Here is a 16,903-nt window from a genome sequence, read left to right as displayed (position 1 = left end):
GGAGGCCTGGCACAATGGCACATGTTTGTAATCCCAGCACTTAAGAGAGCCATGAGTCTCAGGCCAGCCTGAGCTACACAGTGAATGCCAAGCCAAGCAAAGCTTTATTCATAGGAAGCCTTTTGTCTTAAATAAAAATACAATTCCTCTTGGGTTACCTTTGAAGGCATATGTCATCAGAACCCTACTTGGTCATCTGACAGAGGCTGAGAAGTGAAACTGAGAGTATACGTTCAATCCCCAAGGAATGTTAGCAGAATTCAGTAACACTAGTTCATGGTCCCACAATGTCATCTCAAATAATTGATTAATGTGACCTAGAAAGACTTTCTCGGGAACGATTAGTTCAGAGCAAAGAAATAGCATCTTGTTGGGTGTGGTAGCCCATTCACATAGTCCTAACACTCTGGAAGCTAAGGCAGAAAGACTGCAAGTTCAAGGCCAACCTGAGCTATCACCGTGTGTGTGTGTGTGTGTGTGTGTGTGTGGTGTGTGTGTGTGTGTGTGTGTGTGTGTGTGTGTGTGAAATCCCATTCTTCTCCCAGAAAGACTGCAAGTTCAAGGGCCAACTTGAGTTATCACCTCACCCTACCCATGGGTGGGTGGGTGTGCATGCGCACGGGCGTTCGTGCGTGCAAAATCTCACATTCTTCTCCTAAATCATTACATTTCTATGTTTGAGTCAAAATCCATCTTACCTGATAACTACACTGAAATAATACAAAAATTCAGAGAAAATAAACTCATATCCCTTCCATAGACAAATCTCAGTATAAAGTCTGTCATTATCACCAGCCTACTGTCATAATTTCCACATACATTCTGAATATACAAAACTAAACACTATTTAAATACAAAAATCTTATGGTTAACCTTAAAGAAAGCCAGACAAAGAGGTGCAGGCCTTTAAAGGCAGCACTCTGAGGAGTAAGATCTTAGTTCAAGGCCAAAATGGTTTAATAAGGATAATCAAAACAACAGAAAAAAAAAAAAAACCTCAAAAACTAACAGATATCAACATTAGGCAAGTCAAAAGTACCCATTAACCAGAATGAAATGCTCACTTATCTGGGTAAAAATAGTCTAAGAAAATTAGAAGTTGGTTAGAAATATATATAGCTCAATGGTACAGTCCTTGCTTAGCGTGCACAAGGGTGGGTTAAAATGCCAGTGCTGTCAAAGAAAAAAGTATGAATTGAAGGCTAATCTTTAAGTTTATAACAAATGTAAATAAGTAACTTTGTCATGTGAGAAATTCTAAGTTTAGAGGGGGAAGGGAACCCTGCTAAGGGGTAAATTCTGGTACAGGGAGGAGACTGCTAAGGTTGATGGACCTCCCTGCCATTCACACATATACACAATAGCAAAGTAAAGGTCACATCAATGTCTTCGGATTACAATTGTGCAAATGGGTAGCTTATATCTTAAAATTCTTTTAGGGACTGGAGTTAAGCACCAGCTGCAGAGCTCACACCGATTAACCCCCTCACATGGAGATGATGTCTACAGAGAAGGAACAAACTTTTCCTCAGCCAGAAGAAGAGGGTGCACAGAAAGCAATATCCCAGAAGAAACAAAATGTATAGCATAAAATAAATGCAGCTAAAGAAAAAAAAAAGCACCAGCTGCTTTTCCTAGAGAACTAGGGTTCAATTCCCAGAACCCATGTCTGTAACTCCAGTTCCAGGAGATCTCTTCTGGCCTCCATGGGCATCAGGCATGCCAGTGACACCCATAAACATAAAAAAAAAATTGTAAAATAATAACAATTTCTTAAAAATTTAAACTGCAATTTAAAAGCTGTATGTGTACACACTAAGTTCCCTAGTACATCGTTCCCCTTCTCTATGTAGGTCTCAGGAATCAGGCTCAGGCTTGGCAACAAATACCTTCACCTGCTGATCAGTTCAAGGGCCCTTAAAGTTCTTGAGTATATTTTAAGTGGAAAAACATTTTCCAAGTAGCCCAGAAGACAAAAATTGAGATCCTGAAACCACAGAAACAATTATAAGCTACTATCACTGCTTTACCAAAAACAGGAGTAGGAAGAAAAGCAGAAGGGAAGAGGGGAGGAAGAAAATTAGACTTCAAATTAAAGCTACTATAAATAGGGGGGGGAAAAGTAAGTACTTAATAAGAAACTATTGCTGGGGGTGGGAATGTAGCTCATAGAGTGCTCACCTATCATGCACTAAGCCTTGGGTTCGTTTTCCAACACCCATAAACCAAGTATGGTGGCACATGAGAGGTGGAGGTGGAGGATCAGAAGTTCAAGGTTGTCTCAGTTACGTGGTAAACTGGAGGCCAGTCCAGATCCTTCGTTCAACAACAAACACCAACAGCATCTACCTACTCTTAACCTGACTAAACAGTAGCTTGGTGGAAGTAGATGCTGTCTTAGAATCCAGTGCCAGCATTTCTATAAGGTATGAATTCCTTATAGAACAGTAAAAACCATACTAAAATTTCACATTATTTCAAATCTAAATGCATTAGGCTCCAACAATATCAAAATAATCCAATTCAGCAACATAAAATAGGCAAGCTAAACTCAAAAAAATTTTTTCAAGGCTCATTATATAACAAAATACAAGGAAAATATTCTTTCTGTGCTACCTCTCTTGGTATCATTTTAATCACTGCCATTTCTCCTGCATGTCGATCAGTTTAAGACTGGTTACTTAGTTCTATGTGCACAGGCGGTGTTTAAGAAGCAGATTTTACCATATATAGTTTCTTCCTTGTAGCACTGTGGTTTGAGCAGGCTCTCTACTTCCTACTGAGTCATCAAACAGTAAGAAGTACAATGTTCCTTGAGGCAAAAATGAACAAAAAACCTGCCTACATTTGATATCAAAGCAACTCTTTCCTTAAATAAAAAAGATTCAAAGCTGGGCAGTATGACACACACCTTTAATCCCAGCTCTCAGAAGGCAGAGGCAGGCAGACCTCTGTGAGTTTAAGGCCAGCCTGGTCTACAGAGCAAGCTCCAGGACAACCAGGGCAACACAGAGAAACTCTGCCTCTAAAAACAAAACAAAAAGATTCAAAAACATTTATTTTATTTTTAAATATTTTATTAGTTTTTTGAGAATTCTAGCAACATGTTTTGATCATATTCACCCTGTTGCCCCCAACTCTGTCCCAGATCCACACCCCCTTCCCTTCCCACTCAACTTTGTCTTTTTTTTTCCCACCAAGGCAAGTATGTTCAATTATTCTTGGATATACAACCTTCCATAGGAATGTGGCCGACTTATCAGGGGCTACATTATTAGAGAAAATGGTCCAACTCTCTCCCCACCACAGCAGCTAAAAATTCCCAAGAGCTCCTCGCCTGGGGTGGGACTTCTGGAAGGAGCATCCCTCCATGCAGGAATCTGGCCTCTGTGTGCGGTCACAACTGCTGAGGTCCTAGTGTCCGGAGTACTGTTTCTTGTGGTACCCACTGCCTCGGGCTCTTCCTCCCACCACCTCTTGTGCAATGATTCCTGGGCCTCTGGAGACAGGGTATCACTATGTAGATGGGGCTAGCCTTGAATTGGTGATTTTCCTGCTTTAGTGGTGCCCAGCAGGATTTTCTTGTCTTTTGAGACAAGGCCTCACATAGCCCAGGCTGGTCTTGAATTCCTCATCCTTCTGCCTCTCCACCCCAGCACTGGAATTGCAGGCATGCTCCATCACACTCACTGGGATTTCTAAACTCTCATTTGAGCTCTTTCATTTTGTATTTTTTCCATTAATAATTGGTGGTGCTTGTATTTTAACTTCACAGTGGCCATTCTTATTTGAGGCCGACGGTTGTCCTATTAGGCCATTGCCTTTTACAAGGTGAAACTCAAGTTCTTGTTTTGTTTTTACCTAAAATATTCCTTAATTAAACATACAAACGAGCAGAAGCCTGATAGATTATAGCCAACTACAAATGTGAATTTTAAGTATAACATTCCTCTAGCACTATAAATGTCTAAGTACAACCATTAAACTTTATTAAGCATTGTTCCAACAACATGGCAGTCACTTTAAAGATATGCATTTTGTTGGTGAATGCAGTAACTGTTGGTGAGTTTACCTTGAAGTTTGGTAACATATATTAACACCAGGAACTTGGTCTCAATTTGAAAGGAATCAAAATTCACAGCTAAAGAGGTATCCTGACTTTGCCTAAATGGCTACTTTTAGAAGCCCTATTCTAGAAAGAAGTTTCTTTCTCTGGGCTCCTGAAACAAGAGTCTCGTGGGTAACGGGAAAATAGAGCAGGTCTAGCATCTAGCATGTGATCAAAAGAACACACCTATGCTTCCAGAAGCCAATTACGGGCCTGTGAGAGGGATTAAAAATTCTAACATCTCTTGGGGCTGGAGCGATGTAGTTAAGAGCACTTGATCTTGCAAAGGATCTAGGTTTGATTCCCAGTTTGCACACGGTGCCTCACAATCATCCCGTACCAGAGGATCCAATCCCCTCAGGTACCAGGCTCATATATGATGCACATACCCATATGTGTAATCAAAACACCTATACACACAAAAATATAACAAATCTTAATTTTTTTTTAAATTTAACTTCTCAGGGTTGGGGGATACACCTCAGAGAGAGCATTTACCTCCTGTGTCTAAATCCTTGGGTTCAGTCCCAGCATCAAAAAAAAAAAAAAAAAATCAACCTCTTAAATAGTCCACATTTTAAAATCTAAAATATACAAAGGATAAATGAAGCCACCATTGATTCTTCTGCAACCATCTCCCATGTGCAGGGATTATAGGTACATGCCACATTTGGTTAGTGAAGTGCTGGAGAAGGACCCCCTGGTTTCTCTAACATCAGGCAAGCACTCTACCTTATGAACTAACATCTTCGGTCTCCGGTCCATGAGTGTTTATTAGGGTTCATGTGCAAGTGTGCAGGTGAATGCATGCTATTGGACATTAGAGGACATGGGGCATTGGTCCTCATCTTTCACCTTGATTGAGACAAGGTATTTTGTTGTCCACTGCTACATACACAGCACCAAGATGACTTCAGAGGAAATAAAACATAGACTCTAAGCAGCTCTTAGTCCTCAAATATTTTTTAGAAACACCACAACTTTCCTAACAGAGACATGATTTAAGCCAGGACTATATATGAGTATAAAAGATTACCAGAGCTATTTCATTCACAGCCATCAATGTCTACAAAAATATGGAGTTTATATATAACTACAAGAGTAAAATCAAAACAAAACCTTTTGTTTGAATTAATTTCTTTCATTTATACTATAGTAACTGATCTTTGTGCCCTAAGAATTGGATTTAAAAAAAAAAAAAAAAAGGAAGGAAGACAAGATGGGAGTCTGACTATGTAGAAATGGGGATCTGCCTGTCTCTGCCTCCCAAGTGCTGGCCTAAAAGACTATGCCACCCCTGCAGTCTTTTTAACAACATTTTAAAGACTTAGTTCTATTTTAGGTGTGTGTTTTACCGTCTTATTTGAATGTGTACCACATGTGTGCCTGGTACCCACAGAAGCCGAAAGAGGGCATCAGATGCTCTGAAACTGGAGTTACAGATGGCTGTAAGCTGCCATGAAGATGCTGGGAGTCAAACTTGGGTCTTCTGCAAGAACAAGTGCTCTTAACTGCTGAGCCATCTCTTTGGTTCTAAAGGAGTATTTTTTTTTTTACAAGCACTTTTATAAGACTCTTAGGAAAGTGTAAATGTTTATTGTTTAGTGTAAATATAGTGCAACAATACATGCTTTGTTTAAAAAAAATTTTCTCCTGATAATTTAGAAGCTTGGTAGAATACTATCTAGCTTTCCTTACTGCTCTATCCTTTATCTCAAAGAATGAGATTCATTTTATGTATCCCTACATGAAGTCTGTAAACATAAATATCTGTAATGAACACATAAATGAGTCTGCTTAAAAACTTTTCCACTACTAAATCTTAGGCATATCACCACAGCAGTGGTGTCCCTCTGTATTACAATACTTAACCTATTCTGGTCCAATTTTAACTTAGCTTAAAGGAAGCTGGTACAATAATTGTCAAAGAATGGCAGTGAATACCAGGTCCTTTCCCCCCTCAACAACTTAGCTTCCAAAGTGATAAGTCAAGAAAATCTATTTTAATTCGTATGTCACATTTGTTGCAAAGGAGAACTGTCACAAAATGTCGCAACACCAAAACAGAAATCACTAAAGAATTCATTCAAAAGAAACATTTTCATCTTCAAAATTGGGGCTTTGAGGCTTTTTAATGGGGATAGAAGGAAATCACTTGCAAATAGTTTTCAAATCAGTGATCTAGTCTGATTTTGACAATTTTAGAGTCTTTAAGTCTGTATCCTGCACTTAGAGAGAAAAAAAATACAGGAAGAAAGGGACTGATTCACTTCCCACTAGATTAACTGGGGAGGTCCTAGGTCTCCTAAGTCTTCCCACAGAGTCTACGATCTAGGAGAGGGTGCATGCATAGAAAAGGGTGAAGCAGGAGCTGCCGACCGTCCCCCAAAACCACGGGCGGCAGGGGCAGCCCACACACTCTCCGGGGGCAGATGGGAAGCCGAGGGCTAGGGCCGCGGCCCAGGGCCTGACAGCACTTCCCTTTTTTTCTGCGGAACCCGTTTCCTGCCTCGCATTCGGCATCTTCAGCTACACAGGAAGAGGAAGGCCTCTGGGTCTTGTATGAAACACAGACGAGGCTCGGAAATGGAGACCTCCTCGGCACCCAGGAACCGGGCCCACCGCCACCCAAACCCACACAGGATCACGGCTCTCGGGACGCGGGCGCAGGCGGATGCTCGGGGGCGTGTGGGGAACGGCCTCGCTGCCTTGGGCTGCAACCTTGCCCCCGGTCACCGGCTCAGGGCCGGCCCGCGCCCCCGAGAGCCGCCCGACCGCCCGCGCCCCCGCCGGCGTCCCCCACCCCCCGAGAACCCGCCCGCGCGCCTGCCCGCGCCCCCGCTGCGCAGCCCCGCAGCCGAGGGTCCACGCGCACCCCGCACATCTACGCGGCCGCCCCGCCGGCTCTTACCCCAGTGCCGTTGTCGCACACCACCACCTTCCTGCCCTGGCTGTCCATGGTTCGCCCTGGAGAGCCGCCGCCCGGCTTGGCCTGCTTCCTCCTCCGCGAGGCCCCGCCCTCGGCCCTTCGCTCCGCCCAAGCCGGAAGTCCCCGCCCGGCGGCCGCGCCCAGCGAGCGGCGACTGGCAGCCGAAAAGGCCAATGAGAATCGGCCGGCGCCGGCGTGTCCTCTCGCCGCGCTCGCATCCGGCCTTGCGCCCGGCGTGCGGGGCAGTGGCCCGGTCCCAGGTGTCTCGGCACTTAGGGCGCGGCCTGGCTGGTTGTCTTCGGGGCTGGCCAGTGATGGAGCGCAGGTGTGCCGCGGAGCGAGGTGGAGCAGCTGGCTGGGAAGCCCGAAAGCCACCTGGAGCTCCCGAGGCGGGATGTGTCACCGCTCCTAGGCCTTGGCGAATACACCTATACCTGTTTGCAGCCTCGTGTTTGCTCCGTACCTCCAGCTGCAGCTGCAGTATAGCCCGGCGGGATGCTTTCTCACTTCCTTCCTTTTCAAACGGGAACTCGCTTTGTTGCCAGGCGCTGGCCTCAAATTCGTGACCCCCCCCCGCCCCCGTATCCTCCCTTAGAAACTAGGACGAGTGCTACTCACACCTCTTTAAAAAGTAAAATATGCGCGCGCACACATGAACGTAGTCTCGGTTTTGAAATCAGACAACTCCAAGCCGGACGGGGTGGCTTTAATTCCTGGATGCGAAAAGCAAAAGCAGGCAGAATGATATGGGTTGGGGCCAACCTGGTCTACATAGGAGTTTCGGGCCAGCTAGAACTATATATAGTGAGACCCTGTCAAAGTGAAAGAATAAGACTTTCATTTAGCTGGGCAGTAGTGGGGGTGCATGTCTTCAGTCCCAGCACTCAAGGAGGCAGAGGCAGGCAGATCTTGATTTCGAGGCCAGCCTGGTCTACAAAGCTAGTTCTGGTGCAGCCAAGGCTACACACACACACACACACACACACACAATTCTGTCTCAAAAAAAAGTTATATTTAATTTTAATTTTTTTCGTTTTCTGAGACAATCTCACTGTCTATTCTTGGCTGACCTGGAGCTCAATCCTCTGACTCACAGAAATGGGCCCCCCTCTATCTTCCAAGTGCTGGGATTAAAGGCAAGCAGCGTCGTATCCTGTACAACTCCACTTTTGATTCTGGCCCCGACAGTGAAATGTTTTGTAGTGTGCGCAGGAATTTGTGCCGGGTCTTAATCACCTCTAAATGCACAGGTGATTGTGAGCATTCTGTGCTGAGAGCAAGCGTTAGCTCACTGGTAGCATTTTAACATTAAATACATGCTTCTGATCCATCCTGTTTCTCATTATCTGTAATATCTACGTCTGTCCTTTGTGACTGCTGTTGTTCTAAAGCCCAGCTTGTTACATCTTCCTAAAGATTTTGGGCACAGCCAAGCTGGTGGTGGTCTCAGTCCTAACTAAACAGGGAATGATGAAGCTTTTGCTTTTTTAATTTCTTCCTGTCAAGGCTCCATCACCTTACACAATATAAATTACAAGATAGTAGTGTATCCTATTTAATTAAATTTCAAGTCTAGCACTTTCTTAGGTTGCTGGGTAAATATGAAAGATACCCTGTATAACCTTACGGACAGAACTTCTCAAATTTCATGGTTTTGTTACATATGTTACTACCTAAACTCAAGTACTTATTATTGATGCTTAGTGTTTCCAAGTTTAATATTTGTGATTAGGTCAGCAAGACGGCTCGGCAAGTAAAGGAGCCTGCTTGATGCCTGAATTCAATCCCTTGGACTCACAGTGTATATACATACATATGCATACACACACACACACACACACACACACACAAAGCTCAAGGACATATAGAATCTGGATGTTAAGAATAGTTTGCAATCGAAAAGAGAACAAAAGACTAGGGCCGTGGCACAGTTGTGAAAGGCTGGCCTGCCAGGCACCGAGCCCTGGGTTCCATCCCCAGCCGTCAAACTACTCAGCTCCCCCAGGAGGCGGAGGCAGCAGGAGAAGAGGAGGAACACAAGGTCTGAGGGGGACAGGGATAAATTTAAATCTCTGATGGAAAATGAAAAAGAGACTTTCCGTGGCCAAGCCTCCCGGCAACAGCCTGTGAAACAGCTTTTTCATACGTTGTTTCAAGGCCTGGAAGTCTAGCTAGAAACAACTAAATGTGATCTTGGTAAAAGAAAAAAAACCAACCAAGAAGACCTGGCTCAGGCCCGCTCTGCCTACTTCTTCTGTCTGTTTTCCCCTGGGATTCCTGGGTGGTTTTTTGGGGGGAGGGGGGTGTTTGTTTTGTTTGTTTGTTTGTTTCTGAGACAACTCTCACTCATATCCCAGACTGGTCTTGCTATGCAGCCTTGGCTGAACTCTCAGCCATCCTCCTGCCTCATACTCCTAAGTTTGAGGGTTATAGGCATAAATAACCACACCAGACCTTCCATGTTGCCTTTTCTTTTTAAGATTTATTTGTTTTATTTGTACGCGTGTGTCTGTGAATGAAGGTATATACAGGTACCCAGGGAGGCTAGAGGGGACATTGGATCCCTGGGAGCTGGAGTTACAGGTATCTTTAAACCATCTGACTTGGATGCTGGGTTCTGAACACTGGTCCTTTGATAGAACTGTAAGTGCTCTCAACTGCTAAGCCTTCTCTCTAGCTCCCCTGCTGTAGGCTTCTTACCTGTATTAAGGGGTGATGGTTAATACTGATTGTGAATTTGATGTCTACAATCACCTAGGAGACACACCTGCAGGCACATCTGTGAGGGCTTCTTTAGATTAAGTGAGCCTTGGGGGCATGCCTGTGAGGGTTATCTTGGTTAGGCTGAGAGAGGATGATCCATCCTAAAGGAAAGTGGCACCTAACAGAAGGTGGCACCATTCCCTAGGCTAGGGTTCTGGACTGTTTAAAAAGAGGGAGCGGCAGCGTTCCTCTTCCTGTCTCCTGACTTCAGGCGCGGCATCTCCATCATCACGCACTGTATGTACCCTTGAGCTATGCGCCAACACTCTGTGTGTCTCTGTGTCTCTGTCTTAGTTTTTTGGGGACAGGGTTTCTCTGTGTAGCTCTGGCTGTCCTGGACTCACTCTATAGACCAGCTCTGGCTGTCCTTGAACTCAGAGATCTGCCTCTTGAGTGCTGGCACTAAAGGTGTGAGCCACCACCACCCCAGTCATTCTCTCTTAAGCTGTAGTTATCACAATATTTTATCACAGCAACAGGAAGAGTAATTAAGACAATGGCCATATGTCCGTGGAGATCGCCTCCTACAACTCCTGGTAAGTGGAGCCGTGAGCCTCCTCCCTTTCTAACTTCTATTCCCAGTTTCAGAAAGGAGAGAAGCTAGAAGTTAATGCTCTTTTTCTAAAGTAGCAGCGGTTCTCAACCCCTGGGTTGTGACCTTGGAGGTCAAACAACCCTTTCACAGGGGTGGCCTAAGACCATTGGAAAGCATAGATATTTATATTACAATGTGTGACAGAAGCAAAATTATAGTTATGAAGTAGCAACAAAAGTAATTTGATGGTTGGGGGTCACCACAATATGAGGAACTGTATTAAAGGATTGCAGCCTCAAGAAGGTTGCAAATACTGCTATAAATGAAAAAAAAATGAAACTTATTCTCTGGCAATGCTGAAGCAGGCATGGGCAGCCTATATATCGGGGTTCTGGGGGAACTTGTCCATAGTGGTTTCATGGTCTCTTCCTCAAGAGGGCACCAGATCTCATTACAGATGATTGTGAGCCACCATATGGCTGCTGGGGATTGAACTCAGGACCGATGGAAGAGCAGGCAGTGTTCTTAACCACTGAGCCATCTCTCCATTTCATTTTGGTCCGGTGGTGTTGGTAGTCCACTTTGCTCCCTAATTTTGACTGTTACTAAAACTCCCGACAGGAAAATCTCACTCCTTGTGTGTTCAGCACGTGGAGCTGACTATCTGATGGGGGCCTCCAGTCCCTAAGTGATGGGTGGTACTGTCTCAGGTGCTCTGCCCTATCTGATGGGGGCCTCCAGTCCCTAAGTGATGGGTGGTACTGTCTCAGGTGCTCTGCCCGCCTTCTGAACTGTTACAACACAACCTCCTTAGTTTACATTACTACATTTTCTGATGCTGGGTATTAAAAGTAAAATAGACAATTTAAAGTATGTGAGAGGAGGCTGGGGATATATCTCAGATGGCAGCAGAGTGTGGCTAAAACCCTGGGTTAGATCTTAGTACAACATAAACTGGATATGGTAGCACACACATGTAAGCCCATCCCTTGGGGATGGAGACAAGGGGACCAGAAGTTCAAAGTCATTCTCTGTGTAAGAAGTTCAAGCCTACCTAGGTTGGAAACACTGAAACACCCCCACCTCTCTCTCTCTCTCTCTCTCTCTCTCTCTCTCTCTCTCTCTCTCTCTGTCTTTCTCTCTCTGTGCCCCCCCTCTCTCTCTCACACACACACACACACTCTTTGGGGGAGGATATGGGTAAGCTCTATGCAAATATCCCTTTCTAGCTAAAGAACTTGAGCATCTGTGCATTTGGTGTTTGTGGTGGTTTGGATAAAAATGTGAGTGTTTGTTTCCCAGTTGGTGGACTGTTTAGGAAGGATTAGGAGGTGTGGCCTTATTGAGAAGGAGTGTCACTAAGGGTGAGCTTTGAGGTTTCCAAAGTCCCATGCCAAGGCAGATCTTACTTTCTCTTTGCCTCCAATTAAATGCTTTCTTTTATAAGAGTTGCCTTTGGTCATGGTATTCCTTCCCAGAAGTTGAACAATACCAAACACAGGGCCCACCTGAGAAATTTAGCAAAGGATGCTTCTCAGTGCCTGTTTCAGTGAAAACACTTAAAACTCAATCTTTTTAAAAATAATTTGTTTGTATTTTATGTGCATTGGTGTTTTGCCTGCATATATGTCTGTCTGTGTGAGGGTATCAGATCTCCTAGCACAGGAATTACAGTTGGGAGCTGCCATGTGGATGCTGGGAATTAAACTCAGGTCCTCTGGAAGAGCAATCAGTGCTCTTAACCACTGAGCCATCTCTTCATCCCCCAAACCCAGTCTTTTAGTAAGTATAGCACTGGTTATTTTTAGCTCGTTACCAGATTTCACAATAGCTCCTTGGCTGTATCCCTCTCACCTAGCTGAAATGGTGTACCCTGTGATCAGTACTTCCCCAGTTCCCCTTCCACCCTTGGAAAACACTGTCTAGTTCTCTATGACCAAGTTAGAACTTAAAATTTTATTACATTGACCACACATAAAAATAAACTTTATTACAGTTGACCCACACAGAGGTATTCACATGCCTCCCCATCCCGGTGTCTGGCTAGAGTCTGGCGCACAGCTTCAGGGGCTAACAGAGATCTGATCACACAGACCTTCCAGGCAGCTGTGCTCGTTAAGTTACAGTGTAAAAAGAGAAAGAAGATAAACACAGGAAACCAGAACACAAAGCAGTGCATCGAAACATTGTTGGTATTCCTGGCCTGTGACTAGGGTTAAACTTCTCACAGAACGAGAACATTCCAGGCTTCTGGCCAAGGCGGAGCTGATTGTCAAGGACAAGAGGCAGAGCTGATCCTTTCCCAGCAGTCCCCGCAACAGCCTGGCCAGATTCTGTCTCCTGTTCTCACCACACTGACAGTCCGACCTACTGTATTATACCTTTCTATTGCTGTGCTGAAACACCATGACCAAAGCAACTTAGAGAACAAAGGTCTACTTGGGGCTTAAGGTTGCAGAGGGATAATGGTCCGTGATGGAGATGGGTGGTAGCAGGCATCAGGTAGCTGGACTAGCCGCTGAGAGCTCACATCTTGAACTACAAACTGGAAGCAGAGAAAGTATGCTAGAAGTAGTCGGCTTGAAAACCTCAAAACCGGTCCCCATACCTCCTAAAACTCACCAAACAAGGCCACCCACTACCTGGAGACCAAATATTCAAATGCCAGTGATTTGTGGGGAACATCTCGTTCAAACCACCACACCAATTTTGGAGTAAATAAATAAATAAATAAAGTTAGTGTCTTAGGGTTTCTTTTTGCTGTGAAGATACACCATGATTACACAACATTTAATTGGGGTGGCTTGCTTACAGTTTCAGAGGTTCAGTCCATTATCATCATGGCGGGGAGCATGACAGCCTTCAGACAGACATGGCACTGAAGTAGGAGCTGAGTCCTACATCCTGTAGGCAACAGGAAGTTGGTGAGACACTGGGCAGTATCCTGAGCATAGGAAACCTCAAAGCCAGTTCCCACAGTGACACACTTCCTCCAACAAAGCCACACCTATGAGTGCCATTCCCCATGAGATTATGGGGGCCAATTACATTCAAAATACCACAGTTAGGTCAGGTGACTGTCTCCAACCCAGTCAGAGTGGTGAGGGGGATGCATTTCAGATACTTGACTGGCGCTGGTGACACAATCAGCTAACTGCTGGTGCCGAAAAGGCATATGCAGCTCACGGGCCTAAAACCAGGGAGACTCACTGTTAGGAATATTTTCTAATGCGAGCTCCCTGCCGACGCAAAAATTCCCAATCAAGCCAAATCAAAACAAGCTGAATTAAGAAATATCCAGGTTTAATGGGAGATCTGCGCTCTCGGGTAGCCCCGAGGAGGAACCAGGAAGTGGTGGAAATGCAACCCCCGGGAAGAAGAAAAAGACACCACTAGTTCCTCTTTCCGGGAGATCACTTAAGTACCCTGGGGAGTGGTCCTGACCCCATCCCCAGGGAGGATTCAGGTCCTGGCCTGCTGGGATTTGTAGTCCAGACCAGGCCTGGGGGCTGGGATAGATGTGAGGGACTGGGGCCAACACTCCCAACTTGACACTCACTGACAAGGTGAACCCTCAGAAAAGCATACAGAGACCCACCTGGAAAGCTGAAATAGACAAGATCGCCTGACAAAATTGGGATCATGAGGGCGGGAAGGAAAAGGGAGGGTGGAAGGAGAAAAGGAGGGGAGAAGGGGAGGGCGGAGAGAACTTGAGGGAACAGGATAGTCGAAATGGAGGAAGGACAGAGAGGGAGAGCTAGCAAAAACCCTGGCACTAGAGAAATTCCCAGGAATCCATAAGGATGACCCCAGCTAAGACCCTAAGCAATAGAGGAGAGGGTGCCCAAACTGGCCTTGCCCTGTAGTCAGACGAATGATTGTCTTAAATATCAACATAGAACCTTCATTCAGCAACTAATGGAAACAGAGGCAGAGACTCACAGTGGAGCACTGGACTGAGCTCCCACAGTCCAGCTAAAGAGTGGGAAGAGTGAGAATATGAGCAAAGAGCTCAAGACCATGAAGGGTTCAACCACTGAAACAGCTGACCTGAGCTAATGGGAGCTCACCGACTCCAGCTGGACAGAGAAGAAACCAGAATAGGTCCAAACTAGTCCCTCTGAATGTGGGTGACAGTTGAATGGCTGGGGCAGACGATGGGGCCACTGGCAGTGGCACCAAGATTTATTCCTACTGCTTGCACTGGCTTTTTGGGAACCTATTCTATTTGGATGGATACCTTGCTCAGCCTACATATGGTAGGGAGGGCATTGGATCTTTCCCAAAGCAATGTAACTTACCCTCTCTGAGGAGTGAATGGGAAGGTGGAGGGGACAGGAGGAGGGGAGGGAGTGGGAGCTGGGATTGGAATGTAAAATAAAAAAAAAAAAGATAGTTTGTTTTCTTTTTTAAAAAACAATAAATTAAAATAATTTTTTTTTTTGGTTTTTCGAGACAGGGTTTCTCTGTGGTTTTTGGAGCCTGTCCTATTAAAATAAATTAAAAAAAAAACATTTAAAAAAGTTTGGGGGGGCCAAGACACTCCCTCAGTCATGGAAGGAAGGAAGGAAGGAAGGAAGGAAGGAAGGAAGGAAGAGAAAGATATCAGTGCTGGCATGATAGCGCATGCACGCCTTTAATCTCAGCACTCAAGAGGCAGAGGCAGGAGGATCTCTGAGTTAGAAGCTTACCTGGTCTACATAAGTCCCAGGCTAGTTCGGGCTTTATAGTAAGACCTTGTATAGGCAGGAAGGCAGAGCAGGAAAGGAGGGAGGGGGAAAGGGGAGTGGAGGAACTCCAAAGTGTGTGAGACCTGAGTAAGTATGTGCTGTTGACAATAGCCAGTCACACCAAGGACCATAGCCTCAGACCCATGGGAAAATGGAACAGGCTTTTTCTCCTCAGAGGGATGGATTAGCCAGAGTTCTGATGCTCTGAAGAGACACCATGACCACTGCTACTCTTATGAAAAGAAACCTTTAATTGGGAGCTTGCTCACAAGTTCAGAGATTTAGTATCATGGTGGGGAACGTGGCGCTCAGGCAGACACGGTGCTGGGAAGGTAGTAGATAGTGACATCCTGATCTATAAGCCCCAGGAAGAGAGGAAAAGAGCTAGGCTTAGCATGGGCTTTTGAAACCTCAAAGCCAACCCCAGTGACACACTTCTTCCAATCTGACTAATCTTATCAAAGAGTCCCACTCCCTGGGTTGATTAAGTATTCAAATATGTGAGCCTGGGCTGGAGAGATGGCTCAGTGGTTAAGAGCACCGCCTGCTCTTCCAAAGGTCCTGAGTTCAATTCCTGGCAACTACATGGTGGCTTACAACCATCTGTAATGAGGTCTGGTGCCCTCTTCTGGCCTGCAGGCATACACACAGACAGAATATTGTATACATAATAAATAAATATAAAAAAAAATGTGAGCCTATGGGGGACATTCTAATTTTTTTTTTTTTTTTTGGGTTTTCGAGACAGGGTTTCTCTGTGGTTTTGGAGCCTATCCTGGAACTAGCTCTGTAGACCAGGCTGGTCTCGAACTCACAGAGATCCGCCTGCCTCTGCCTCCCAAGTGCTGGGATTAAAGGCGTGCGCCACCACCGCCCGGCGGGACATTCTAATTTAAACAGCCACAAATCGCAAAGGGGTTTGCTCCATATGTGAATGTTGACAGTGTGTGAAGAAAATGCTCACCCTGGGATGTTTATAGCCTGAAGGCTGCTAGCCTATGGAGACTGCTCCTACCAAGATTAGCTGAATCTGCTTCCTTGTTCAGCCGTAGGCAATAGCCCTGCCAATCTGTTCAGTTCTGTATAATCAACATGCTGAGCTTCCAGGTTGCTGAGGCTTCTCTGCCAGAGAGCCAAGACTACCTGATTCCACTTGTTCTGTGTAACTGTGCTTACTTTCCCTTCATTCCCTCCCTGCCCCAGTCAGGACAAGTTCCTGAATTCATGGAAGGAATCAGCAAGCAAGCAAGAAACCAGAGTTGCTGTTACCACAGAAAGGAAAATGGATGTGTGCTATATAATCAAAAAGCCACACACAAAAAGACCATGAATGGTGGCTAACTTGGTATTTCTATTGCCTCAGAAAAGCACCATAACCAAAACCAATGTAATCTGAGGGGAAAAGAGTTTATTTCAGCTTACCGTCTATCTCAGGTTACATTCCATTATGGAGAGATGCCAGAACCGGAGCCTGGAGGCAGCTGAAGCAGAAGCCATAAAAGTGTGCAATTTACTGGCTTGTTCTCCATGACTCTCTCAACCTGCTTTTTAAAACTGTCCAGGCACCTGCCCCCATCAGTCCCCACACACAGTGAGTTTGTCCTCCTATATCAATCATCAAGCAAATGCACCACAGAGTTGCCTGCAAAGCCAGGCGGTGGTGGCACACGCCTTTAATCCCAGCACTGGGGAGGCAGAGGTAGGTGGATCTCTGTGAGTTTGAGTTCCAGGACAGTCAGAACTACACACCGAAAAGCCTTGTCTTGAAAAACAAATCAAAACTAAACTAAGCTAAACTAAAACAAACAGAACAACAGAGTTGCCTACAGACAAATCTT

General features: G+C 45.2%; 1 protein-coding gene across 1 annotated transcript in view; it reads right to left on the bottom strand.

Moving 5' to 3' along the window:
• Positions 1-7,151, bottom strand: part of Actr2 (actin related protein 2) — a 48,698-nt gene extending 41,547 nt beyond the window's left edge. Inside the window, exon 1 of the mRNA XM_057771848.1 lies at positions 7,020-7,151. Within this exon, the coding sequence (XP_057627831.1) occupies positions 7,020-7,067 (48 nt within the window). The 5' untranslated portion in view covers positions 7,068-7,151. The remainder of the gene's footprint in view (positions 1-7,019) is intronic.
• Positions 7,152-16,903: the final 9,752 nt, after the last annotated feature.

Source organism: Chionomys nivalis, chromosome 6 (genome assembly GCF_950005125.1).
Source record: "Chionomys nivalis chromosome 6, mChiNiv1.1, whole genome shotgun sequence".
Taxonomy (NCBI): Eukaryota; Metazoa; Chordata; class Mammalia; order Rodentia; family Cricetidae; genus Chionomys; species Chionomys nivalis.
This window is presented reverse-complemented; position numbering and strand designations above follow the sequence as displayed.